Raw genomic sequence first — 27,086 nt, forward strand, 5'->3', positions numbered from 1 at the left:
AGAACAACCGATTTCAAGAACACTTAAGGCTGGAGGCCACCAGTGGCACCAAAGCATTCTGACACACTGAGACTTATGGGAATAAGAGTATAAATGTTCTCCATGTTTTTTTCTACCATTGCATGTTCTGGAATTTACTCAGTTAATTACAGACAGTAACGGGGCAGCATTCTCTCTGGCTCCTTCCAGTATTGTAATTTTCTTGGCAGATCTGAGAAGAGGAGAAGCAGAGAGAAGGCAGAGGTGGGGAAATGGCTTATACATCTGTGTTCAGTGGAGAATTATGAAAACTCTTCAATGATCTTCAGAGAGTGAATAACTTTGAGCTTCTGCTGCAGTTGCATGTTTTTAAACAGAAAAAATGTGTAAATGATGTGTACCCAATGCAATTTTTTTTTTTTACAGAAAACAGCAAAGTGTACAGGAATTATGTAAAGTGCTCAACTGGCCCACTGTATTCATTTTACATGCAAATAGAAGGAGATCCATAGGAGGTCGGAGCTCTGTCGGCTTTCACAGTATTCTGTTGTCTCCCGTTATGTCACTCCATGCAATTCATTAAAAGGTTTAGTAACTAATGAGAGGACTCCAGTCTATCCCATGTGCAGCAGCCTTTTACAGGAAGCTAAACTGGGCCAAAACTGAGTCAAGGTCTATGTTGGAATATTCCTAGACTGGATATTAGTACTGGGCTAATAAGCGATGCTGTAATAAGGAGAGTTGTAGTAATTTCTGAAAGTCACGTTCCCTCTCCCACAATATGTATCTATGTTAAATTTGTGCAAATTAAATTTCCAACCAGAGATGCCTACCTCACTCAGATTCATGTAATTTCTTATTTGAATGAACTATAAATGCAAGCTAAGATTATGAGATATGGGTAACTGGTTACTGGCCACTGCCAGAGACAGAATACTAGAGTGGAGGACCAAATGAGTGATCCAGTCAGGTACTGCAATCCTTCTTCCTATGTTACTCAGTATATTTTCTGACTATCAGAACTGTAATGAATTAATCCAATAATCTCATACATTTCACATTCATGCAGTAGGTTTTATTTCATTTTACTATTTTTATGTGAATCACACAGATCTGACAGCTCCTGCTTTGACAATATGTTTAGTATATTAAAGTACTCCTTGTGAATAGCCCAGTATTAAAATGGCTAGGGTTTGGCACTGGTAGACTTCGAGACTCACCACGCATTATGGAGAAGAATTGGGTTCGAGGCTACCCATGTGAATCTTGAAAGCAGCTGGGAGTGCTGTTTGGAGTTAGGTACATACTGCATCATTCACAAACGCTTTCCTAATGGATGAACATCTCAAGGATGATCAAAACCTTGGGGTTGCAGGGGTCCATGCTGCAGCCATAGCTCCCAGAGGAGAGTGGGAATCAATGTGTATGAGAGATAGGAAGGTAAAATGGAGGTCTGGGGTGGAAATGTAATGACCGTAGCAATGTACACATACAGATATCTCTGTTACGAGCAGGGATCCACCCTGGAGCCTTCAGCACCAAAGACTCAGACCTCTCCCATTTGTGCCCTTAGGAGTTCACCGTGGATGACCATGGCATCTGTATGCCTATGTAGCCATGCTTCTGCTAGAGAAGGGTTAGTGAAAGACACACATTTGGATTGCCCCATGTTCCTTCACACAGGACGAGGGGTGAATGAGAACCCCTTTTGCCCATGCTAGGAAATCGCCCATTCATGTTGTAGGACGTTCAAGTTTTACAAAATCAGATTATTTGGAAACTGATTACTTGGCTGATGGAGCGAGTCTGTATTTACAGGGCCAAACTGAAGGCAGTTAAATTAATCAGGTATGAATTTGGCCTAAATTGCCCAAGGGAAGGTTTTTACAAACTCAAAATATAAGTAGATATGATCACCTAATTAGGAAGATGTTACTTCCTGGGAACCAGGTGAGTTATGAAAGTAATAGAAGATGTGAGCTAGAGGTTATGGGCTTGTGAAATGCATTGGCTACTTCAATAACTGAAAATATGTGAGAGATTGTAATTGGTCCGTAGCTGGAATAACTAGTTACCATGTGTCCCAGCTTGTTTCAGTAATGCCTCAAGGTTGAGGAGGAAGGCACTTCACACTAAAATCTGTGTAATAAGAATCCAGGATTGTCACTCTGCAGCCTAGAATGTCTGATGAGTCAGTGTGAACTGATGGAATAAGCTACAAGCATGGCTGAGAACTCTTTTTGTTTAGAATATTCCCAGGTTCAGTCCTCACTGAGATTTGCAGTGTGTTACTATCCAGTTTTTAAAGTTCTCAGCCATTTTGATTTTATGAATTACAGTACACCCGTGGGACAGCACAGGCCTTCAGTTATAGTGACGTATCTATGTCAAGAGTCCTAGACTATTGTGATATCAGAGGTAACTCAATCAGCCATCTCCCACTACAGCTATTTTGCATGCAACAGTTTCATTGGTTGTATGAGGGAGAATGCTGAGATGATATAGCCCGTGTGTGTGACAGCATGGGCTTTGAGCTACTAGTACTTGTTATAATTCACTTCCACCCCTTTCATTTCCAACGTTCACACTTACTTGTAGACCTTGTTTCTGTTTAATTTTGCATGGCCTAGCACCTGAAAGGCCCATTGACTTACACCTGCTCAAAAGCCTACAATTTATTTGCAGCCAGAGTTTTGAATAAAGAAATTGTGGATTTAACATGAGAGGCAGTTTAACATTTGTCACTTTAAGGTCATTAGTAGAAGGTTAGATAGGAATGCCAAGATCAGAAAAAGAACAATTAACAGAGGGTTTGACAAGCAGAGAAAGAAAAAAAGATAGTAACTGAACCCTGGATGTTTTTGATAAATGGAGTGTCCGAGGATTATTGGATGTAACTGAGGATACCAGGGTATCTTGTATTTTCAGTCTCACTAAGTTGATTTGGGATAAAAATGAGTTTCACTGGTACAAGGGATTTATTAGTAATTATTTCAAATTCCTGTCCAAAGATGCCCTGGCAGATTTATCTTTAAAAAATACAAACTTTGGAAACAGAGTTGAAAGCTCATAGCTCCTAATATGATGGAGAACTGCAAAAGAGTTTTTAATTCTGGAATTTCATAGATCATCCTGGCTCTTTCAGAAAAGTTTTTGAATGCCTACTTTATTACTACTGTTTCTCCACTACAGCAAATGGTCTCTTGAGATCTCAAAGAGCTCGTTAGAGGAAAGGTATCTTATCATATTTGGAGCTGGTCTGTCAGGCAGTGGTTCAGTGTGTGTCAAGTGAACATATTCAATTGATATCCTGTCACAGGATTCCTGTTTTAGTAGTGAATGTTTGTGACATCTAACTTGTGGCTTCATGTGCCGTTGAATGAACCAAGTGGAGAGTGATCATTTACCATTGTTCTGTATAAGCAATACATTCCAAAAGTGCCCAGAAGGGTAGAAAAGAAGATTGTTTTCCTCAAAGTTCAAAAAACATAAAATTATCACAGTAATGCCTGTCTGTTCTTTATCTGATTTTTTTGACCTTATTATGGTTCTAAAAAAGAATATTTCTTCCATAGTCTTTTGAAACCATTGCTTATTTCATAATTGTACAAACTATCTCCAATGTGTGGTTTGCCAACTTTGCTAGAGCCATTGCTCTTCACAAAGATAAACATCTGTACTTCATATAGATCAAACTCTGTTGCTCTTTAGAAAGATAATTCCTGTTTTTTTTTGTTTGTTTGTTTTTTTTGCTTGCTTTGTTACAGTGGGAACTCCATACTATATGTCCCCAGAAAGAATACATGAAAATGGCTATAACTTTAAATCTGATATCTGGTCTTTGGGCTGTTTATTGTATGAGGTAAGCATCTCTAACTTTTTCATCTTTGCATAAACAAGCACATAATAAAAGAAAACAGGAATGAATTGAAGTAAACAGTTTAGCTCAGTCCTGTTTACATCCAATTCCTGTGAAACCCTATAAAATCTTAGTTATCTTGAGTTCTTTTTGAGTATTTAAAAAAAAAAAAGAAGATATTAAACAGATTTTATTCAAAGCTGGTTTAGTGAATCACAGTAAATGTTGGAGATACAGATAGCAGCAAGCCAATTTTTCTCATTCTTTACTCCTATAAGATGGGCAATTATTGGAAGAGCCTATTTAGAACTCTTTCCTAAATACTAGGTTTGTTTTAAAGACAGAACTTGTCATTTTAATGTTATTTAGTGTAAAGAGCAATGAGTTCTGAAAAGTTGAAATACTTTGACTTTCCAGAGCTCTTGATGAAGAAAACTACTGTGATTTTTTGGAACGAATTTACTGTTCCCACTGAGAGGATTTAGTTAGATTTTTTTTTAAGTGTTTAAAGCCATGCAAAACCATGTAAGAATATAGTTTGTCAAAGCAGAGATCCTTAGTGTGAACTACATGCAGTTTTACATACTTAGTGTGTACTACATACTAGATATATTAAGTGTGAGAAGAAAGTTACTCTTGATACTATGATTTTGTAAGAACACTATGCCATTAGATTTTTCAAGTGTTCAGAAAAATGATCAATTGATGGTATTTGAGATCCATAATTTTTTTTATTCATTTAAACAAATAGTAAGGTTACATTATAAATGTATGAAACAGCTTTGGGTTCAAGTGAGGGAAGACAAAATTTAGAAAGTTTGTGGTACAACTTTTTCCCCAAAAAAATTTCAGTTAAGAGCCCACTATAATGTTAAACTTTAATTGAGTATAACCCAGGGCCACTTCAAAGCTTTGGATGTTTAAGTATTTTGGTTATTTTTTCCTGGTTAATTAAAGGATTGTCAAAATGAAATAATGTTTGTCATTGCAACTTTTCACAATCGTGAAAAAAATCAAAATACAAGTACCTGGCATAAACTGATCAGACACGACAACAACTTTAGCTAGGTTTCTGCAGAAACTAGGCAAACTCTTTACAGCTACTTTTTCTTAAAGATAATTTTATCTTAAAAGCAAACTAGGCAGCACTCTTCCCCACAAGAGTTAAGTGTTTGTTACTGTTTGTTTACTGCCGGGAAGAATATACTCATCTAGCCTAGCTAAATGCTTGTTTAACAAGGTAATGTCCTGTCATTAGTATATTACCAAGCCTGAGTCATACAGTTCAATAGGTGCTGATTTATTTGTTTGCAGAATGTGAAAGTGCTGTGTGGTGTGCATCTAGAGAGAGAAATATCGGTGCTGGGAAGCCAATGAAGTAAATCAATAAAATCCTGCTAGAGGGATTATGCATCCATTGGGAGTAGCGTAGCGCCGCTTGAGTCTTAACAGCTCTGTGCTTCTTACATGTGGGAACTCCAACATTGTCTGCTTAGATGCAATTATGGCTTTGGTATTTGTTCCTAAAAACGTTCTGGGCCAAATTTATCTGCATATTGGTTTTTAGGTGCCTGTCATATGGGTATCTAAACACTGACCCATACCCACCTGAAGTGGTTCTTTCCACGGTAAAGAAAATGCAGATGCTCCTTAGACAGCAGCTAATGCATGTTTACCTGCTGCCCTGGGCAGGAGACATGCCACAGAGTTTAGTTAATGGAAAAACAGTAAGGCTGGATTTAGTACAAATGCAGTGAACGGCTGCAGTGAATGTAAAGGCCAAGGACTGGTCTTGGTGGTCTCTAAGCAATGAGCTGCTGGACCTGCTGAAAGTAGATTTGCTTGGACAGAGATGATAGTAGTGTATCATAACTGTGACTTGTGTGTGAAATTCCACTGGGGATTAGAGGGGTGCGCTAAGGGGACACACGGGTCTGATGCTGTACACCACGGTCAATGGGGAATTGCCAGACCTTTGCCAATAATAATGCAAGCCACAGACAAAAACATTCTGTTTGATCTGTTGTTGACGACTTAGATCCAGGAAGCAGATAATGTAGAAGGTAATTTCCTTGGCTGCTCCTCTCTCACAAATTGTCCTGCCAGTTTTTGGTCCCTCTCTGTGTCTTCTCATCCACAGTATGGTGAAGCCGGACCTTGTAAGGTAGCATGTGGGGCTGAGGGAAGTTGATTAGAAAGTTAGAAACGGCTGCCAGAAAGGTGGAAGCAAATCTGGCAGAGCCATTTTGCCTCTAAAATCATTGTGAATAGTGCCTTTCAACTGGGGTTTGTACAGTGCAGACCAGAGGTCCTAAAGGAGATCTTACCTTGGAATCTGTGAGACAGCCATACAAGAAAAGCAGTTGGGAAACTAATATTTGTATAGAGGGGAAAAGTGTTCTTCAGTCAGTCAATAAAATGGAGCTTTAAAACAGCACAAGCTCACTAAAAGAAACCATTTCTTTTCAGAACTGGAAAATCCTGCAGATTGGCTAATCGCACCATTTCAGTATCTATTTAGCAATGAGAAAATAGGTGCGTGTTAGCATTTGTTTAAGATGTGTCAAAAGCTGATCTGAGCATGCTGCCTACTCCGGGCAATGTGCCCAGATGGGAGAGAGGGCTTTTAGCCTAATAAAAAGGCTGTGCTAACCAGTGTTCCCTCTAATGTTTCCCATGCATGTGCGGAATGAATTTTGTTATGTGCACCAATATGGAGGTCATGTGTGACACATCATCTTATATTGGTGCACATACCAAAATTCATGTGGCAGGGCTGGGCTCAGGGTTGGGGTGTAGGGGGGAGGGCTCCGGCTGGGAGTGCAGACTGTGGGGTGGGGCTGAGGGTTGGCGGGGAGTTAGGTCTCCAGCTAGGGGGAGTGGGCTCTGGGGTGGGGCTGGGGATGAAGTGCTTGGGGTACAGACTTCCCTGGGGCTACAGCAGGGTGAGAGGACTCCCCACAGCAGCATCTGGGCTGTGGGGGAGAGGCGTCTATCCCCACGGTGGCAGCTCCAGGGCTGGGGCCGTGGGATAGGCACCTCTCCCCTGGCCGCAGCAGGGCCAGGGCTAAGTTGGGGCCGAGGCAGGGGCACCTCTTCCCCTGGGCTGAGGCTGGCAGGGAGAGGTGCCTTTCCTCACCTCAGCCCTGAGTGCCTGTGCGGCACTTAATAGATTGCTGCACGGCTGCACAGCTTAGAGGGAACTTAGGTGCTAACATCAGTGTGTGATAGCCTCGTTCTGGAAAAGGAGGAAAGCAGCAACTCCATTCTAGGCTCTCATTTCATAAACAATTGTGGAAATGTACTCCAGCTGAGTGAAATGTTCCTGGGTCCATGCTTAAAATTCATGTGACCTCTAGGAAAGGAATACAAAGGACTTGGAATTTATTCAGAGTCCTAAAGCAACAGCAGCAACATATTTTTAACAGAGGGTAATTAACTATAGGAACAACTTATCACAAGTTGTGGTGGATTTCTCTGGACATTTTGAAATCAAGATTTAGATGTTTTTCTACAAGATGAGCTTTAGTTCAAAGAGAAATTAATTCAGGGACATCCTATGGCTGTGTTGTGCAGGAGATCACACCAGATGAACACATTGGTCCCTTCTGGACTTATAGCCAATGAATCTACAAACCAGTTAAAAAAGCCTGCTGCTTTACATGCATGGAACCTTAGTATCTAAAGATTCTAGTAATATACACAATGGAACTATCAAGTGTAGCGGTATCTAAAAGGTGTGTATGGTGTTTCCATCACCTGAAATGCATCCCAGAGACTACTCTTTATAGGTTTATTGTGAAGGAAACTTGGGCTTTTAAGAATTTAATTATTTATTTACATTAAATATAGCTGGAATTGTTCAGATTTGACATGAAACTGAGATTTCCAGTAAAGGCATTGCTCAGTTGAAGCTTTGCTGCCTTTTATTTTTACCATTAGCCCTACTGGTGACAAGAACAATATTGACAGTAACCCAAGTTAAATGCTGCTACCCCATCACTGATCAGTGTTCAAAGTGAGTTCTCAATCAGACTGCTTTAAGTTTGTTCCTAGGTACAAGTTCTGCTGTAGAGAAGATCTCGAATTTTGTTTGGGAGAGACGTATTTACCCTTATGCTAAGATATAGTTTTGCTGCACAATAGAGTCCTCTCATGGCATAGTAGTCTAAGTGTCCTAGCATGCTAGCTTACTTGGTAAAATAAATATGCTTTTGTGGTGGTAATAGTATAATCGTGTGTGCAAGATGTGGCTTGAAAAGCATTTTTGTACTTGCTGTCTACATAGGAAACCCTTAAGTTGTGGACAAGGTCTGATATTTTGACACTGCAAGAAATATTGGCCAGTTACCATTTGATTTCAGTGAATAAAAAGTTATTCTTTTTAGACATTTTAAACTTTGTTTAGATTATTTGAAAAATCAAATCTATAATCTCTTTGAAGGATCTTTATTTTAGTCATGCCAATTTCTTGTAATAAAAAACTTTTTTTTCCCATTGGGCTAAAAAGTGGAAAAATAATAATGTTTGGCTGGTTATAAATCACTTCTGATATCTCTTTTCAGACTTTATTTTGGAGATAAACTCAAGAGAGATTTAATGTACAAATTACCTTCAGAGATGTGCCATGTCAGTTGGAATTCACTTGAGTAATATTGGGGGAGGGTGATGTTATGTCATATAGTACCATCTGACTGTGACATTTAAAATCGCACATTGATTTTTATTAAATCTTATCAAAATAGTGGGAGGTGTCTTCATTCCCCACTTCCCTTGGAAATCTGTCATCCAGATAACTTCAGGGGGATAAAAATAAGTTCTCAGTTTCCAGAATGTAGCCACAAGCGATGGCTTTAGCACTTTTAACAAGATGATAAATTTAAACACTAACAGGATTTCATATTTTTTAAACCAGTCATGCGGTGTGGTGGTCAATTTTAAGTGGAGATCCGGCCATTCTGCTGTAATTGTTCTAACCAAAATGTCAAAAGCAAACCCAAATGTGGCATCACAAACTGTTGTTAGCAATACATTTGGAATGCCTGCACTCACAGTCCTCCAGCTCACATTCTTGGCCGTTTTAGTCGGAATTTATAAGGCATCTTCTTTTTCAGTTTTAATTTTCTATTTGCCAGTCTTGAAAAGAACACGAGCGTTGTGCTCATTTTTTGTTTTACTTTGCATATGACTATGTAAGGAGCTATGGACAGGGATTTTAATTGTAATTGAAAGATCTTCAGATTTCCAGGAATTATTGACACTCTGTTGAACTCTAGGAGACCTATCTTGTATGCTTTTGGCTAGCGTTTTCCTGACTCTGCTTTGTGTTTGTAACACACAGATCATCACCGTAACTCAGAGAAACCATGGAATCTATGCTCCCTTTTTTTATTTTAAATTACTAGTGCCAGTTTGCTCTTTGAAGATACTGTTTATCACTGATGACATTTAAGATTATTCAGTGTATACTGATAATTTGTGAAACTCTGAACCACAAAAACATACAAAATAGACACTGACTAACGATTCTTACCTATGTGCATCATGTACACGTCTTATGTTCTCCCAGCCTGCGCTTGCTGTCTGTTCACTAGGCATATCTAGCAGGCTGCTACAGGGGGACATGATGTTAGATTTCATTGGTACTGTGAAATTCAGTTCTGCAAACATTCCTAAGTACGTTACACAAAGTAGCTACAGCTGGAAATCTACAAGAAAAGTGAAGCTGGGATTTTCAAAGGAACTTGAGGGAATTGGGCACCTAACACCTATTGAATTTCAGAGTAATTTTAGGTACCTTGAACATCTCACCTGAGTTGCCATATGTAAGCATGTTTGGACATCTGACAGTGTAAGAACTACCTGAGATATATTTAAACTTGAAAATGCATCACTGTTTCTCTAAGTTGACAATGGAACTCTTTTCCATTAATATCTGGCAAATTAGTGAGTGATGTACCAATAAAAATTGTGGCTACAGTCCCACAAAATGTACTTAGTCTTTTTATTTTCCCAAATATACTTGAATTTTAATTATTTGTCCTGCTCTGCTAATACATGGGACATATTTTATATATTAGTGAACTCTTAGTAAAATGCACTGCAGAATCCTGCTGTTTTTAAACAAAAAAACAAACAAACAAAAAACAAAACAAAACAAAAAAAACCTTTGCTGGAAGTGGAGTGAGTCCACCAGTTTTGTTGCGAGAATGATCTGGTTAGTGTATTGGTGAGGTTTGACTGAGTTAAAAACCTTCTACTAACTGCACAGAGCAAGACCGAAAGCAATGTCTTCAATACCTGATGTAATATATGTGCTGCACCTCTGGCCTCAAATCACTAATAATCTGTCAATGTATGTATCTAAACTATAGAATTTCAGAGCAGAGTGTCTTGAGTTGATTTTTTTTTAAGTACTTCTGGGAGCTTGCTGTGTGTGTCAGCAACAAGATGATATTCTTTGGATAGCTTTCACAGTGCATGATAATGAGCAAAAGACTAACAATTATCAAATAGCCCCTTATTAAAACCATAGCGAGAAGCATCAACTTCAGCCGGCGTTAATATGAAAAGCTTGCCGTTTTGATGCAGCTTGCGGCAAAATGGTTTAAAAAGATCTTCTAAACAGAGTAGATAATATCAACAATTATCCAATAGCGCTTCATTAGGAGGAGGTATTACTCTGCTGTGTGGGGTGGCATGTGACAGTTAGTGAGAGTGACAAGAAGCACTTGAACAACGTTATGGAGTAATAAGCAGATGGGGCACCGTGTGGGCTGCATGCTGAGGTGACATGCCTCTTGCTTACTGAGCCTCTCTGCAGCTCATGGTTTTCCCTTTGAAGACAATTCTTATTAGTGCTATTGGTTCCCTAATATGTAAATGGCGAATTTCATTTGTTCCTGTTCCTGGAGACTGTTGTAACGGTGAACAGTCTTGGGCTTGCGCCTGACATTGCCAGAACGTACTCTGGATCGTGGGCTTGTTTTTGAATCGTGGTTTGAGAGAGAGAGCAAAAAGGTACTCAACTCACAATGTTTACTTTAAATTATTTATTCATGCCATATTTTGTAAGTGCACAAACACACGTCTCTTCATGGCTGCTGTTCTGGGGTTCAGCATTTAAAGTTCATTTAGAACTCTCAGTTAAGGACTTGCAGCATAAGTGATTTCCTCCCACAAAGATGCAATTTCTTTTTTGAGACCTAATTACATTTCATATATATATACACACACACATATATATACACACACACACTCTCCAAACATCATGTGTGTATCTTAGCTCCTCAAAAACCATCCATTGTGTTATCCTGGCTGCTTGAATCTTCCATTTATCTCCATGAAAAAAAGTATGTTTGAATAAATTGAGATATGGGGCTCATGAACCAAAGAAACTAAAATGAAAAAAATAAGCTGATAAGGAAAAGACACAGTAGCCTGGTTACAAAAGCTTTTTAGAATCCTCTTCCCTAAACAATACGTGGCTTTGCTTTATTTTAAAAAAAATCAAGTGGAATGTTCATATTTATAAGACTTTGAATTTTAGGTAGCAGCTTGTTGTCTAGAAAGCATCAATTTACTCTTTACAACAGTCCACTAAAAATTTAGCAGGCACAGAGAGCAAATATGCTCTGTTCTGAACAGGATTGTAACTGAAGTAGATTGAAACTGTAACATGCATCAAAGGCGAAAGGGCTTTTACTTTTAAAAGATTATAATTTTTATGATAGGTTATCATATTCCACTTCATGCAATTGGCTTAGAACAATAATCTTCCTGCAGCACTGAACTCTCATTTCCTTGGTTTAAGAAACATTGATATTCATAATTTTTTGGTGTACATCTAGAATCGCTGCCCATCCGCATTCACAGGGTCCCACATGTAAGACATTTTAGGAAAAAATAATTACAGTGCTGAGGAAAAACACAGAAGCCTCTACTGTGTAATGAGGGCCAGGAAAGTGTAATGAATGTTCATTGATCATTTGAAGAAAGTGGTGGGAGGTGTTTGGTCTGTGAATCTCTATTCTGCTCGGCACGGGTGTTTTCTTTGGTTACAAGAATTATCACTCACCCCTTGGGGACACCAGGAAACCAATTTAGCTGCCTGAGACCTCTGTGTGTGTGTGTGTGTGTGTGTCTGTCTGTCTGCAGCATGGTAAACCAGAGTTGCAGCCTTCTGAATAGGGGACAGGCAGAGGTCTGCCTTCACTGTGCAAATACCAAATCTCGTGCCTTTCATGTGGACGGGATGCTCTGTGACTCGACGTGCTTTGTGGACTGCTGCTGCCTGACACAGCTTTTGTTTGCTTATGTCCACTGCATAGGGCTGATGAGGTAACGGCAGGTATGCTGTACATCTGGTAATAGGTGCTTGTCAGTGTACAAACCGATGTCTCAAAGAGCAACAGTCTCAGTTTGTGTTCACTGTCAGAGAGCAACAGTATCAATCAATCATTTGTGCACTGTCACAGCAAAACTTGCTATTGCAAATCAGCAGTACTGGGAGCTACTGAACCCTTCACAGTTTAAAACTATCTTCCATTTTTCTCTACAGATGGCAGCTCTTCAGAGTCCTTTCTATGGAGATAAAATGAATCTGTTTTCTCTTTGCCAAAAGATAGAACAATGTGACTACCCCCCTCTTCCAGCTGAACATTATTCTGAAAAGGTAAGTTGGGCATGTGATGCTTAGATTGGAAAGTGGTGACCCATGGAGGTAAAATAACTGACCCCAGGGTGGGGCAGAGTGTGTGTGAAGACGGGGAAGTGTTTTTTGGCCGTATCTGAAGTGGACCCTTCCCCCCAACACCTGAAAAGAATTGGAGACGTCTAGATAGGATTCCCTAGATTAGCTTACAGCTGGCCAAAACACCTCTCACCATGGTATCCAAGCACCGGCAAAGTAAATAGAGCCCAATGGGGGACAAAAGGAAGTTTCCAATAACGAGGAGCGGTCTGATCTGGAGCACTCCTGCACTAGCAAAACACAACAACGAAACCTGGGGAAAACCTGACACCTCTCCCTACAATAATATACCATAAAACAGTGTTTAAATTTAGTCTATAAAGTCCTCAGTTTGTTTAAATGTATAACAAGGGAAAAATGATACTAAAAGGAGGAAGGGAAGTGATTAGCCTAGTACAATAAGCATCCAAGCAGGAGCCATATGGGGGCTTTTTAACGTCTGGTTAATTTTATTGCTATGAAAGCAAGAGACGGGAAGCAGTGGCTGGACCGAGCTATATCACAAGTTGCTGCTGTGCATACCCACCCCTTTGCCATTGTGCTTAAATCCAGTTGCAACCACCCCCTTCTTCAGCAGTGGACCTTTTATGACAGTTGTGTGGCACTTTTTGCGATGTGGCCAAATGTCAGCTAGACTGAAGCCCACCAAATCCATTTCATGTGGATCTAAATCAGACAGGAAACCAAGTCTCCTGATAAGTGTGTTAATCGCCCTGAAACAACCAGTTCTTTTCCTCCATTTCTTCTTTTAGAAATAGCTGGCTAGTATTTGAAAGGAAGTTGTTAAGGTAATTGAGTGTCCAACCAGTTTTTCAGTACAAGCAGAGCTCTGTGCAGTGAGAGACAGGATACAGAGGAAATAGAATCCAGGGCAGCTAGCAGACAGTCCACGTGTGTTCGAAGGTTCTTCCCCAGAAGGGGACTGTGGTGATGCTCAAAACATCTTTGCTATCGGGTTGCACAACAGCGGCTAGTGTGCCTGGTAGAAATGGGAAGCAACGAACTAAATAGATGCAGCTGATCTAGAGAACTCAGCCTGTGTGTGTCTTTCCAGGGATTAGAGAAATATCCCCACCCAGTTTTACATACTCGCGAACTAGTTAGAGGTAACAGGATGCTGGAGGAAGGAAGGAGTTGGGATGTTCATAAAACAAAGGGGGTTGGAAATCAGTTTTGCATATTCAAAAAATGGGGCATCCATACAGTGACTAGCACTCTAGTCCTCACCTCCCCTGTTGTGTTTGTGGTATACGCCAATCTCCCTGTAAATGCTGTAGAAAGCGGACACAACAAAATAAATGAAACTGGCTTGAGAGCACTTTAATTGGCAACCAGTTCACTTGCACATCCTCTTAAGCTGCTGACATTTGGCTCCCAGGGAAAGGTACCATGCCAGATTTGTGCACAAAGTATTGGGAAATAGTACTAGACAAAACTGAGCAGCTGGGCTCTGGCTCCAACTCCATTGCACACAGCAGCTTTTGTGAAATGAAGTGTGCACTTCTGGAAATATCCATTGTGTGCTGGTTGCAGGGTTATTTCTCCTCTGGATGGATGCAGCTCACTCTCTGTAATGTTAATGGGAGGCACAGGCCTGGAGGGGACAGACCCCTAAACCTGCCAAGCCAGTAGATTTTTTCCCTTAATAAAGACTTGGATCGGCTGCAGTAAGGCGCTGTTAGTGAAAGAAGCACGTGTGGGAGGTGTCAGTCACCGAGGGGAGACGAAACTCTTAGGGACTTCCGATAATTTCACGTTACTCACCAGAATTTGAGCTTTTGTGTTTAAAGCATGACATTTCTCCTAGGACAGCATCTCTCCAGCTGGACTAGCATGGTGCTGTCTCCTTGAGCCTGCAGGCAGAGGCTCTGTCTGTGCTAGAGAGCTGAACCATTCCTAACTCAACCGGTGGGATAGAACCAGCTCTGACTCACATGGTACACAGCATCCAACCAGCCATTTCCATTTCAGTACCGTCTGGATACCTATCCCAAAGTGCCTTACAGAAGCAGTGGATTCTGGGAGGTTTCCAAAGGCACCACTGTAGTCAAAGCAGATGTGCAGTCAGATAAGAATGTACATGTGCAATCAGTTCCCCCACCTCTTCAGGTGAAGGATAATACACACACGCTGCTTTCTTTCAGAGCATCTGTTCTAAGCATTAACCTCCTACCCTGAGTTGTGAGTCAGCAAGTCTGTCACAAACAACTGGCTTATTTCTCAGTTGTCCTGCTGCGTGGGCAAGAAATATAGCCATAATGTCCTGACCATAACAGACTCTAAATGCTGGCCGTCTAGTGTGCACATACATGGTAGGAAGGGCACTGTGTTCCTGAAGAGACACCAGAGCTTCTGGTTCTCATACAGTTTGCATTCTTGCTAAGCAACCAACTTAAAAAAAATGGTAAACTGGTCTAGAAAGTGCAGTTTTTCCAGACAGCCTTCATCAAGAGTCATTTCCATTTGCTGTGCTATTGTAGCATGCACTTCATGATATGCCTGCTGGCAGTAGGAATTAGTGTAAGTTGACAGATGTGTTTCCTGTCTTTACAGTTACTGTCTGTTTGCTTCCCTCTGGCACTGCTAAAGAGTGTGTGTAGTATAGTGATACAATCCAGGGTGAGAAGGATGGTTTAAATCTCAAACGCACCAGGTCCCAGAGAACTAGACTACAGCTGGTGTTCATACACTTAACTGAATGCTTGACGAAGTCTGAGAGAGGCTAGGCCTTTAGCTCTGGCTTATTTCACCGTATTAGTTGCTGCTGTTACATGAAGCCACAAAGCTTAATTTTTTTATGCTGGAACATGACTGTAGTCTGAGCCGTGTTTGCTTTAGTTCTTATGGTATGAAATACCCAAGTGGTGACAATGTCAGAGTGAATGGCCAGGGGTGGGAGCACATGGACTTCCTAAACCAACCAAGCACAAAGTGAAGATCGTTCAGGGAGCAGGCCACCACAATAGTCTCTCCTGAAAATGTGGAATAAGAGGCCTCATACAGAGCTTGTTCTAGCAGTAATCATGGTGTCAGAGGACAAAATGGGTGACTTAGTTATTTTGTATTTGAATACATGCACTCTCCTTCCAGAGTGAATGGCTGTTCTGCTTGCTCAGATTCAGCCTCAGAAAGTAATTTCTTGAGCCTGGTCTAATATTGTCACTGCCTGTTGGCCTGTGAGCAATGTGAAAAAGCAGCCTGCGTATCCTCACACGCTGAGGGTAAGAGTTGAGATGAGGCTGACTGGTCTCTCTTTTGCCGGTGCCATGAGGCTGAATGTTTCTCAGTCATGCTCGGGAGCTAATGGCAAATCTCCCTTTTGCCTCTCTAATACCGATCTTGAAGCTAAGGTTGAGCTCTGCTAATGTGTTACACTGCAGGCTGATTCTTAATCCCCTGAATCTTTCACTTACAGCATGCTCTCAGTTCCAAATAAAATGAATAAGCTTGAGTAGTTAGAGAAAAGTGCCCTGCTTTAATAAAGCTCCTTAAAATGAATAGAGGCTTTTTAAAGGTAAGCCATCCAACTATTTTCTCTTGTCGTGATAGACTCCCTCCCTAAAACAGAAAACTAGAAATGGCCATAGTTCTCTGAACATCCACTCAATATGCAGTGGCAGTGAAAAAAGTGAACAGAATGCTGGGAATAATTAAGAAAGGGATAGATAATAGGACATAAAATATCATGTTGCCTCTATATAAATTCACGTATGCCCACATCTTGAATACTGTGTGCAGATGTGGTCGCCCCATCTCAAAAAAGATATATTAGAATTGGAAAAAGTTCAGAAAGGGGCAACAAAAATGATTAGGGGTCTGGAACAGCTTCCGTATGAGGAGAGATTAATAAAACTGGGATTTTTCAGCTTGGAAAAGAGACGGCTAAGAGGAGATATGATTGAGGTCTATAAAATCATGACTGGGGTAGAGAAAGTAGAGAAGGAAGTGTTGTTTACTACTTTTCATAACACAAGAACTTAGGGGGTCACCAAATGAAATTAATAGGCAGCAGGTTTAAAACAAATAAAAGGAAGTATTTCTTCACACAACGCACAGTAAACCTGTGGAACTCCTTGTCAGAGGATGTTGTGAAGGCCAAGACCATAACAGGGTTCAAAAAAGAACTAGATAAGTGATGGACCTATCCTCCATGAAATGGCTATTAGCCAGGATGGGCAGGGATGGTGTCCCTAGCCTCTGTTTGCCAGAAGCTGGGAATGAGCGACGGGGGATGGATCACTTGATGATTCCCTGTTCTGTTCATTCCCTTTGGGGCACCTGGCACTGGCCACTGTCAGAAGACAGGATACTGGGCTAGATGGACCTTTGATACGAACCAATAGGGCCATTCTTATGTTCCAACTCCCCAGTCTGTTTACTGAAGGGAATTTGATCAAGTCATTTCAAACACTTATTTGCAGTGATTATCAAGGCTTCATCTCTGACCCATGTGTAGATAAGAATGGAAGTTGTATATAGCTCTTGCATGCTAGGATGGTTGTTGGAGAAAATCTTTGCCTCTCCATCATTCTGAATTTGAGCAGCATAATTTACCCTAACAAAAGGCAGCAGATTGATTTCACATAACTTTACATTGACTGCTTAGAATGTATTAAAATAATAGAGGTTAGCATCATCTGAGATTAATAAAATACCATCCATTTTATAATTCAAGGTACAGGCACATGCTAAGACTTTATGATTAGCTGTTCTCAGATGTAAACAGCATACATGTTTTTATCCCCAAAAGAGAGAGTCAAAGGGTCCATGGAGTTCACTATAGACTTTACTACTCATTTTAGTGAAAAGTGATCAGATACTCTAGTACTGTGGCCATAGGAGAGATGACAAGGATTACCATCCTCCTCTTTCCCACCCACCCCCATAGGTAGCAAGGCTACATCAGTACCTGTAGTTTAATCAGTCTGTTTTGGCACTTTTCCCTTGTGGTGTGTCTCCCTTGTATAAACACGTTCATTGTTCACCCTGTACTACTGTGCTACCATTCCTAGTGTAATCTGCTTCAGGCCCAGAAAGAATTGTCATTTTACAGGACTTCGCACCACTCAGAAGTGAAAACCTCAATTGGGTAAATCCAGTAATGCAGCTGAAGCTGTGTGCTTGATGGCTGTACAGTCATGCTTTTAATTACCATTAAAATAATTGGCACTGTGGCTACTGGGAGGATGAGAGAAGATCAGAGGCTCAAGGCTGTTTCTCCCCATGCCTCGGGGGTACGAGCAGCTTTCAGTGTCTGTATAATTAAAAGCTACAATCTTTCATGTGTACAATAAAGAGGCTGGGGAGGTAGGGAGACTCTGGTCCTTCTGCATTTTATTACTCATAATCAGTGACCCATCTCTTTTCTCCATTAAGGTCCTGGAGTCAAGAGTGTCATTGTCACGCTGCTGTGTCTCGCACAGCTAGTGCTCTATCTTATGTCTAAGGATCTCAAAGTGCTTTTCAAAACTTAATTCAATCTTGAACTGGCTAACTGCCACTGATTTGCTGCTAGGATGCAATGCAGGATCATTATATAGACGTGTGTCCTGAATAGAACTTCCTTGAATTGAACACCACAGTTCACTTCCATTTCTCCATCTTCACCAACAAGTCGTATCATGTGTCATCTCCCTCAAACTTGCACTTTTGGGCTCATTTTCTGTTTTTCCCTTGCGTCCAAATCCTGATCATTCATTCTGTGCCCTCCCCCCCCCCCGCACTTATCTTTTCATATCCAGTTTGAGTTCCTTGTTCTCACTGTTAAAGCTCAGTTCTACTCTATCCCTACTGATGTTTCACCTACTCTGCCTGCCTTATTGAACCCTTCATCACCTCCTCCCTCCCATTCATGATTCAGTTTCTCACCCCCTGTACACAGAGCAAACACTCACTCCTCCTTCAGGCACCTGCTCACTGTTCACTTCTCTCAGGTAGCCATCTTAGACAGAATGCGTCTAAGAAGCCATTACTAAATGCACCAACTTGGTACAGAATATTAGACTTTGATGCTATGAAGTTAATTGTCTAGTTAGTGACAAGTCATTTTACAGATAGGGAAACTGGACACACACACTTCCTGGTTTGCCAGGAACATAGCAGGTGCAAAAGAATGCAGGAGTTGACACTCCAATCCAGGGTTCTTTGCATTCAAATAGTCCCTTCCCCTTTCCAAAAAGAAACAGGTTGGTATATTTTCATGTGATTTGTTTTTTCCTTTCTTTTCAGCTACGGGAACTGGTCAGCATGTGCATATACCCTGATCCAGATCAGAGACCTGACATTGGTTATGTGCACCAAATAGCAAAACAGATGCATGTCTGGACCTCCAGCACTTGAATCATCTGCAAACACTCTCTAAGAAAAGCCATCACAGCTTAGTCTTACTTGAATTTTTATTTCTCAGATGAAACCGACCGGTGCCTAGTCAAACTCAAGTGAGAGAGTTGAGCACTCGTAGCAAGATGCTCCATTATTTCTGCAGGTTATTTGACAAGGACTCTTACCAGGTGGTCATGCTTTAAAGTGAAGATTCTATGAGGTATTGCAAGCATTTTTTTTAAAAAGCCAATAACATGTTACAGATGTAGATCATTTAAGGGTCCTTTCTTAAAACTGTTGTGTGTAATCTAGAATAGATTATATTAACAGGGGTGTCTCATTGAGCCTTTGACACACCCCTTTATCTTAACTGTAATGTGAAATATTGAAATAATTCCTTCAGTGAAATCACTTTATACTAATGTAAGAATTGCAGTAGATTTTGTGTAATTCGTATAACTGCTACTTTGCCTCTTCTGCACATGGTTAATAGCAATTTCAGTTTTTAGTTCATATATTTTTAAAGCGTTCAGCTATGTGTTTTATCCCCTCCTTTGCAAAAATAGGAAGGGGGGGACACTTGTTTGAAGATTTTTTTTATCCGAAAATTTAGAGTGAATATTTTGCTGATGCATTTATCTGTTAACTTGGTTATAGACAATGAGGTGAGTCTAGCATATACCTGAAAAGCATTGCTTCTACAAGCAATGTATCTTTATAAATGTATTTTCCCCTTTGGTGTTAATCTTGTTAGGCTGAAAGTCTATTATAAAACCAGTGTTATTCTAAGCCAATTCTATTTTGGGGAAGATACTTTTATCAAATCCAATGGTACTTTAGCCATTCATAAATAAAATGTAAGGAAAGCAGTGTTTTAAAACTTTTCAACCATAGTAACGATATTATTTACATTTAGCATGAAAGACCAATGCTTTGTGTAATTTTAAATAAGGTTCAGCCCATACCTATTTAACTGTGAAAGCTAATTTATAAAATGTGAATTTTTATAAGAAACTCAAGCTGATCTGAAGGAGACATCTTGTTTAAAAGACTAGTTGACTGAAAAATTTTAGGTCTTTAAAAAAAATTAAATTCATTCATTGAATCAATGATTTGTTTCATTAGTGACAATGAAAAGTATTCACTGCTTTAGAAACCAAACTTGCGGATTCACGTTCAAGTGTTTCCATTTCACCTAACTGTTCAGGGGAACTGCTGCAGTTAACAGTCTCAAAGGATAACATCCAGGGGAACTAAACTTGTACTGTTATAGTGTTTCTTCTGTGTGAGGTAGAGTCCATTGCTATAATGTATGTTTGTGGGGGGGCAGTTGTTCGTGTTTAAATACAGCCTGTGATACCTTACTCTTTAAAAAAAAATTTTTTAAAAGGCCTTAGTCTCTTGGAAATAAAATTAGGCTAAGAGGGTTAAATACATGTATATGCTTTGAATGGATTTTTTAAACCTAATTCTCACTACTTAAAGGAAAACTGCAGTGCCCAGTTAAACTCCTTTCAACTGAATTTCAAAATATTCAGCTAAGGTGTTAAACCTAAAGATATTAATTGCTGTGAATGATGCTGGTATCACTTAGATGTAAGATGCCATTTTACTGATACTTCCTGTTAGGAAGTCCAGGATATTCAACTCAGCATGAAAATGTAGGAGAGAGGCCAGAATACTTCCTCTATTCCCAATGCTAACATGTTCAGAAATGAGCAAGAAGCCAGATTTTTATTATATTTAAATATAATAAAGATTGTCACCTTTGTACTGCAGGTTTCCTTTAAACTATAGTGGCAATTACACATTCATAGACATGGTTGTGCAATGCCTCTGTTGGTGTAATGTAGAATAGAAGTTCTTTGACTGTCAAGAAGGCTCAAATTACTTGAGTGTTTTGATAAGTCTGGTCACTTCCTTCCTACATAAGATCTATTAGTGCTTATAAGTAAATGTATTTTAAAAGGTAAATTTTTGCAACTGTGCATTTTTAGATAAATAAAACCATGATTTACAAAATAAACAACTTCCTTTGTTAAAAAAAACTATCTATATTTGAGTTCAGTGTTAAGGAACACAGTGTTCTGTTGCAAAATGACTGAGTCCAAGTCTAAAATTGTTCTTGTAAAGTGTTTAGATCCCCCAAAATCAGTTTCGCACTGTGCATCAAACAATGTCAACTTGTAAGGAAATGGACTAAATCTCAGTTCTGCTGACAAATTCTGCCTTCTAAAAACAATGTCTAACCACTTTGCTGTTGTACAGGTTATCCTGACCCTTCGGTAATGGGCTAATTTTGGGGGGAAATGCAATCTATAGCTGCTGTTTTCTGTGTTGAAACAGAAGAGAGAGAGAAGCCACTGAACTTAGGACTAGCAGAAAAACCTGCCACCACTATCTTGACTACCCAAAGTACAGGTAGCAGCTGATTAATGACAATGGCCATATCCACTCAAGAGGGAATGGCCTAACTAGCTGAACATGTACTTCAGACCTCTGTGAACTGTGACTCACTCATAGCTTACAACATGTCTGATGACTGTTCAGAGAAAGATCACAATGAAATGGGGTAAGGCGTTTTTGTTTGGCTGATTTACCATTCCTTACCTACAGAACCAATCAACACAGAAAACCAGAAAAACTCAACAAATTGGTCAGAACCCATTTATTAACTATAAATTGAGGTTTATAAACCCAGACATGGCTAACATGTAGTGTCACTAGAGTTCAGCCTAATACTTCAGGAAGTGTCCATTGTTTGTATGGTTTCATCCACCACTTCAAGTTCCAGGAGAGCCACATTTTCTGTGAGAACAGCTGTAGTTCCTTTTTCACACCTGTATTTACCATGCCTGTTGAAAAGACAATCAATGAAAGTTACAGAGCAGCTCCCCAACATAAGAGAATTTTCCTAGGGTTGAATCCAAACAATGTTTTTAAAGACAGCTTCTTGGATGTTCACTTTAAGGAACAGATGAATGGTAAGTTACAGGAATTCTCTCCTGGACTTATATGAACAAGTTCCAGCTCACTGTCTCATCCTATGCAGGTTTATAATGGAAAGTCTAACAGACAAGCTGTGCAGTTCATACTATGCAAGTAGAACTACTATGAATAAGTTTGGCCAATCAACACTGTGCCTTTCCCTATTGTTCGTTTTAAAGAAAGATTAATTTTTATTTCCATTCCACTATTTCTGCAATGGTATGTAAGATTGCACAACCACAACCACATTACACCTTGTGTAAATATACACATTGCAAAATCTTTCAACTACCTGCAGGGGCTGTGACTCACTGATTAGGCAATGCAGTGTGCTGGGGTGACTGCTGCATGGTTAGCAGTTAAACTTCCAGCTTGTCTCTTACCCAGCTAACTGCACACACATTTGCTTACTTTGGAATTTCACCACCTCTGTGCCTTGAGTATTCCTAAAAGGTTCTGTCACTTCTTTGAGGCCAATCATGAAAACTGCACTGCAGAATAATACTTAGATAGGGTAGGGTGGCTGTACTTAACTAATTTCTTGGAAGTTTAAGTTCAGAGAATTCAAAATGCATCAGCTTTGGCTTTGAAGGAAGAAAGAGCAACAGCATAAAATGGCTTGTTGTCACATTTGTAGTTTTACACGCTGTGGTGAAAGGAGGGCTATGGGGGATCTCTCTTTTGCTGTGGCCTGTCAAACTAGGGAGCTGGAGAACATAAATAGCACAAAGTTCTAGGTGGTGAAAAGGTCGAGAGGGACGTTCCAGGGGAAAGGAGCATTGCTGAAAACCTGCAACATTTGTTCCCCTAAATTCCTTATCTTATTTGCATTTCCCTTTAGAGTGAAGATTTTTGGTTGGGCCAAAGTTAACCATAGAACAATTGACAGTCCCTCCCGCAATGATTTACAAAAAAACCTGTACAAACTTCTATGTTTTAAAGGTAATGCTAGTGATCGAGTGGGTTTAGAATCAGCAACCCCATGCACAGTGTGTTCTCCAAACATGGGTGAAGCCCTTCCTCTCTCTGAGGGCAGGAGCTAATGATGGTAGACACTGAAAAAGCAATATCAAAATATACTGGGAAGGGTCTGACTGGACAGAGTGGACAATATGCAGCTTCAGAAATACTAACCTTTCGCCTTTTTTGTTGGCCACATCATAAGGACGGAGAAAATCCAACTTGTTTTTGCTTATAACACAGAGATCTATGTTACTGCCGGAGCCCAGATCATTGAATATGCCAGCTGAGATGGCATCTCTCACAAGCTGTTTGGCTTCCTCTTCCTGGGGGGGGGAGGAAGAAATAAAATAAAGCTTGTCTAGTTTACTACCTCCTGTAAAGGTGCAGCACAGTATAGTTAGAAAAGTTCTTAAATTGTCATTGCATTTAAATAAAAGGGAAAACTACTAATCTAATGTACATAAGGAGTGAAATTATTAATGATCCAATTAAGGGGCTACTTTCTAGAGGTTACTGAAGTGTGATTCAAGAGGCTCACTTCCCTATGAACTGAGACAGCTCTATCAAATGGAGATGTACATTTCTGTACATGCCCGAAGTTGTCTCAGAACGATAAAGGTAGAAACACGGGCATCCTCTTTATAATACAGTATTGTGAACCTGACCAATGGTCAGCACTCCCCAAAGGGCCAGCTTTCCTATCATGAGCCCCATCACTGGTACATGTCAAACCGATTATAACGTAGATGTCAGGGTGAACACATTTTAGAAACAAAAAACCTTAAACTATGAAGGGGAGAAACTGATGTTCATAACGATTTAGTATCTTCCAGACCTTAAATACATACATGTACAGCAATCTATAATGCAAGTTTCCCTGTAATGCCCTGTGTAAAACACTTGCATACAAATTGCATACTCATTTAGTTAAAGACTGCCTTGAGTAGAGACTATTTAATCATCCTTTATCGTAAGAAAATGATTTGTATGTTTTGTAACACAGCCAACTTGGATTGCAGAATTTATTCTGCTCATCTGAATAGCTGCATTACAGGGGAGCTTTGATCTGCACTGCATCATAGCTAGCTCATGTTTTCAGATGCCAGTATAGTGCACAGGAGAAGAGTATTAAAAGAAACATTGATAAACACAGAATTTGAGACTACAAAATTTATAGCGGGAATGGGAGTACGGCCACTTTTCTACAAATCCAAGTGAAGTGTGTGTGTTTGTAAATACTGATTGTTACAATGTTTCAATTTAAATGGACTATAACTACTAATATGAAATGAATGTGGAATACATTGATACTTTTGTCAGTAGTACAAACACTCTACTGTGCAGTTTCATTAACTAGTGCAGAGTTAATGAAGAAGCAAACTTCTACTCATCTCTAGGCTTGGATATTCTAGGAAAGGAAAGATGCTGCTTGTTTCAAGTTGGGGAAAACCACCTCATATCTAAAGAAAATTCCTATGGTGGCTAAAATTATGCACTACTTTTTTTAATCCTGCATAAGTTTACAAATGTGTATTTGAGATACAAACATACCCCTTTGCATAGGATTTCTAATGCTCAAAGAGTTTTACTCTTTAAAGCATGACTATGTTCTTGAAATGCACACCATACAGACAGCTGCCTTATACAGTTTCTCAGAGGAAATTTGAATTTCCATTAATTTAGATAATTTAATGGAAATTACCTTTGAGAGACTGCAATAAATTCCATGCATCAGCCCGATGCTTGCCCAGTGTTCTAAGCAAGCCCCCCTCCCCCGCGAGCACATTACAATAAAATCTATTTAATTGTATAAACAACTACAACAAAACCCTTCATTGAATAACTGTGGTATAACTGGCCTCAAACTATGCATTCTGTACAGCAAGTTACAGCCTGAAAAGATTCACATAATTGTAGCTTCTCTGTAGCAGAAAGAGAGCCTATTACAGCTACATTAGCTCCCTCTACAGACTCAGCAAGGGAAAGAATGAGGTTTCATTTCAAATACAACTCCTAACTGACAATCCCTGAGGAGCTTCAGGGATGTTGCAAACAATTTTGGAAGCCATTAGGTATTGTGAGACAAAGGAGAATCCGCAACTTCACATTGTAGCTGAACATACGGCATTAAAATTGTATTGAGGTGACAAAGGTTATATTACTGGTAGAGTGGTTCATCAGCATGTTTCACATACATCCAGCAGGATCTGGAAAAGGCTCACAGTTGGAAAAAATGCAATCCCTAGCTGAAATTTAACAGATGTCTCATGGCTCACCTTCTCTGCCATTCATGATCACAAAACATCCCTGTAGCAACTACAGCAATTGCTTTGAAAGATAATAGTAGGAACATTATATATAACGTTTCCTTATTCCAACCTGTTAGATCACATTTAACAAGCCAGCTCTCGTCAAATCACAACTTAAGACCCACTGTTCCCTGATGCTTGGGGGGGGGAGGAAGGGAGAAAGTGGACTAAATATCCCCCCCGCCCCAACACATACACCGCATAACACCACAAGCAGATGTCCTACTAATGCTCATTTATTTAGGAAAAGCCACATATAAATGTCAAATCCATGAATCACAACTCTGGGAACCAAAAGAGCAACTGATTGGCTTTAAAGTCAAAGAGATTAAAAAGAACCCACAAAAAAGATTCAGGTATGATTCAAAGACTGACCATGGTCTCTGAAAGACCAAATGGTCCTCAGAAATTAGACAATCACTGAAGCCACTTCTAAAAGATGTTCCCTCATTTGGGCTGACTTTAAAATTGATATTTTTTTGGTTTTGTTTCCTTCCATTTCAGGCCTGGTCCCCTCTAATAACTCTAAACTGTAACTGGAAAGATTAAACCATTCCAGACACTGTTGGGATGAGATGATGGAGCCTGTTTTTTGTTTAAAAATACCTGGAGGTTGGCTTGTCTATTATTGCTTGGTCGCTGACCCTTGGAAATTGTTCACTCCCCCCTCATCCTCAGAAGTCACTCCTGGGGAGAGGAGAAGAGTTTGCAAGTGTCACCTAGGCAGCAAAAATTCATCTGACCATTGATAATCAGCTGGTAATGGATAGGTTTCTTGCCCAATACCAATTGTGGCATAAATTCAATGCTACTTGGTACAAATGCGCTGGATACACCAGTGTATTAAAAAAACCCAAAACCACCCAGGTACGAAAATGCCCACTCATGAGGAAATGAGGCAAAACGTGATTTTTAGGTATTAAACACAAACAATTTAATCTCCTGCAGCAACATATTAAACCTTAAGGCAGTGGTTCTCAAAATTTAACAACCTGTGAACCCCTGTCACTAAAAGGTCAAGTCTCACAACCCCCTCGTAAAAATTAGCGTTTTCAGGGATTTTCTCCTTTACCCGAGTATAAATTATAAAAGCAGTGCTCTTGGAAATAGAAAATTTGTTTTTAGGACATGCTTATTACACACTGTTATGAAAACAGCAACACGCTTCCAAGATCTCACTTTCGTAGCTTGTATCACTTTGAATAAGCCTGTTATAAGACAAAGCTCCTAGGTTTCATCAAGGAGTATCGGATGTGAAACAGCAGGAAGGTATTTAAGAAGCCAACTCAAAGAGTTCCTCCTGCACAAGCATTCAGGTCTTGAGCAGTCCAGGCAAACAACACATGTTACAACAAAGCTTAAACTTCTTCATAATAATTTTAGAAAATACTAGCTGCCTATTTAATTTTAAAAACAGCAAAAAGTATCTACCTCCTTTTCCATTTCTTATACGGAGTCTTGAAGTGTAAATCTCCTCAGTGTGACAGATCTGCGTGCTTTGGGCTGCTTAGCTCGTGGAAGTCCAGGGGCTCTGGGCTGCCCTGGCCCCTAGGGACAGCTCTGTCCACCATTAGGGCATTTTTTTTTCCTGAGTACCCCCTGTAACAGTTCACGAACCCCAGTTTGGGAACCACTGCCTTAAGGAAACAAAAGACAAAGTACTATCTTCTCAATGGCCAAATACTACTTATATGAATACATTATGTAAATTTATACTCATCAAGGGGAAAACATTACTTAGGACCCAGTCTACTCTATCAGAACTTTTACTTCTCTGACTTGAACAAACATAACATGTTAATTCAGACTTAAATTTAACAAAGCAATACTAAAAACTAGGACTCTAATACATGTATAGGAAATTCCAAGTCCCCATTTTATCCTTCACTCACCAAGGTGGTGTTTACTTATTGCA

The 27,086-nt window shown here is 39.9% G+C and overlaps 2 protein-coding genes across 3 annotated transcripts in view; one reads left to right on the top strand and one right to left on the bottom strand.

Annotated features, from left to right (window-relative positions):
• The window catches only part of NEK6 (NIMA related kinase 6), a 108,379-nt gene extending 87,442 nt beyond the window's left edge, over positions 1-20,937 (top strand). For both annotated transcript variants that reach the window (XM_044992278.1, XM_044992279.1), the window contains exons 8-10: positions 3,747-3,841; positions 12,399-12,512; positions 18,819-20,937. In XM_044992278.1, the coding sequence (XP_044848213.1) occupies positions 3,747-3,841; positions 12,399-12,512; positions 18,819-18,929 (320 nt within the window). In that variant the 3' untranslated portion in view covers positions 18,930-20,937. The remainder of the gene's footprint in view (positions 1-3,746; positions 3,842-12,398; positions 12,513-18,818) is intronic.
• A 627-nt stretch (positions 20,938-21,564) lies between these two features.
• The window catches only part of PSMB7 (proteasome 20S subunit beta 7), a 37,457-nt gene continuing 31,935 nt past the window's right edge, over positions 21,565-27,086 (bottom strand). The window contains exons 7-8 of the mRNA XM_044992280.1: positions 23,034-23,185; positions 21,565-21,766 (exon numbers count right to left, since the gene is read on the bottom strand). Of these exons, the coding sequence (XP_044848215.1) occupies positions 21,655-21,766; positions 23,034-23,185 (264 nt within the window). The 3' untranslated portion in view covers positions 21,565-21,654. The remainder of the gene's footprint in view (positions 21,767-23,033; positions 23,186-27,086) is intronic.

This window comes from Mauremys mutica, chromosome 18 (assembly GCF_020497125.1).
Source record: "Mauremys mutica isolate MM-2020 ecotype Southern chromosome 18, ASM2049712v1, whole genome shotgun sequence".
In the NCBI taxonomy this organism is placed as follows: Eukaryota; Metazoa; Chordata; order Testudines; family Geoemydidae; genus Mauremys; species Mauremys mutica.